General features: G+C 56.2%; 1 protein-coding gene across 1 annotated transcript; it reads left to right on the forward strand.

Annotated features, from left to right (window-relative positions):
- The first annotated feature begins 343 nt into the window (after positions 1 to 343).
- Positions 344 to 1045, forward strand: LOC128109007 (transcription initiation factor TFIID subunit 10-like). The gene has a single exon (XM_052736017.1). It carries the CDS (start codon positions 344 to 346, stop codon positions 1043 to 1045), a length of 702 nt encoding a protein of 233 aa, XP_052591977.1.
- The last annotated feature ends 230 nt before the right edge of the window (positions 1046 to 1275 follow it).

A 1275-nucleotide genomic window follows, 5' to 3' on the forward strand; every position in this document is an offset into this window, starting at 1 on the left:
ATCCCAAATAGTTAGATTATGTGGGTGAGAACTTCCTCATCCAATCAGGTGGCAGCTTGTGTCTAAGAGGTGGGGCTCCAAAGGGAAAGCCAAGGAGACGTGGATATAAGGGTCAGAATAGCTAGGCAAGACACTGTGAGCATTGGAACCTGAAGTGACTGTCTTACCCCTGCTGCCGCTGGAAGACCTGGAACGAGTGTCTTACCAGGCTGGCCTCAAACTCAGAGATCCTCCTGCCTCTGCCTCCCGACTGCGACTGCTGGGATTAAAGGAGTGTTGCCCCACCGCCCTGCCTCAAAGGGATTTTAGACAGAGGATCTGATCTTGGGAAGGTTTGTCAAAAATGTCAAAAGCCTGGTTCACCGCCTCTCCCACCAGCACCAAGAGCTGCAGCGGCTCCGGTAAGGACCCCGAGGCGGCAGCAGCGTGTGCCGCCTCGGTCGCGGGTCAGGCGCGCCCGGTATTGGCTTCTGCCGTGCTGCCCACCACCAACACTGCCTCGGAGAGCAAGGCCAGCCCTGCGGGGACGGCAGGGGGACCCGGGGCTGGAGCCGCTACTAGGGCCACCGGCCCCATGGCATCGCGAGCCAGGGAGCCTGCCGAGAGGCGGCCTGGGCAGGCCTCGGTGGCAGCGGGCGGCAGGGCTCATCCCGAAGGGGCAATGTCTAAGGGGGTTTATGCGCTGCCGAGCAAGGCCAACCGAGAAGTGAAGCCCGTAGCGTCCAGCACGCCTCTGGCGGACCTCTTGATGCAGCTGGAGGATTACACTCCTACGATCCCGGATGCAGTGACTGGTTATTACCTGAACCGTGCTGGCTTTGAAGCTTCAGACCCACGCATAATTCGGCTCATCTCACTAGCTGCCCAGAAGTTCATCTCAGATATTGCCAACGATGCCCTACAGCACTGCAAAATGAAGGCCGCCGCCTCTGGCAGCTCTCCGAGCAAGAGGAAGGACAGCAAGTACACCCTTACCATGGAGGACTTGACCCCTGCCCTCAGAGAATATGGTATCGAGGTGAAGAAGCCGCACTACTTCACCTGAGTCACCTAACCCAGACCTATTTGTCTTTTCCTCTGTCCCCACACCAGCCTGTTTTTATAATAAAGTTTATTGTGGAAAACAAGAAAGAAAGAAAAGCTTTTTATTTACCAGAGGGATAATTAAAAGAATTTAAAAGTTAAGACAGGGGAGGGGACTGGACCTACCTGGACTGAGTCTACCAGGTTGATGATCTCAGTCCGCGGAGGAGGCTTTGCCCTGGAGGAGGTGGG

The sequence above is a fragment of the Peromyscus californicus genome, unplaced genomic scaffold (assembly GCF_007827085.1).
Source record: "Peromyscus californicus insignis strain IS unplaced genomic scaffold, ASM782708v3 Scaffold_13__1_contigs__length_99412109, whole genome shotgun sequence".
Classification (NCBI taxonomy): Eukaryota; Metazoa; Chordata; class Mammalia; order Rodentia; family Cricetidae; genus Peromyscus; species Peromyscus californicus.

What these genes read in the sequence shown, in the direction of transcription:
- LOC128109007 (XM_052736017.1), top strand. Translation starts at nt 344, where the DNA reads ATGTCAAAAGCCTGGTTCACCGCCTCTCCCACCAGCACCAAGAGCTGC.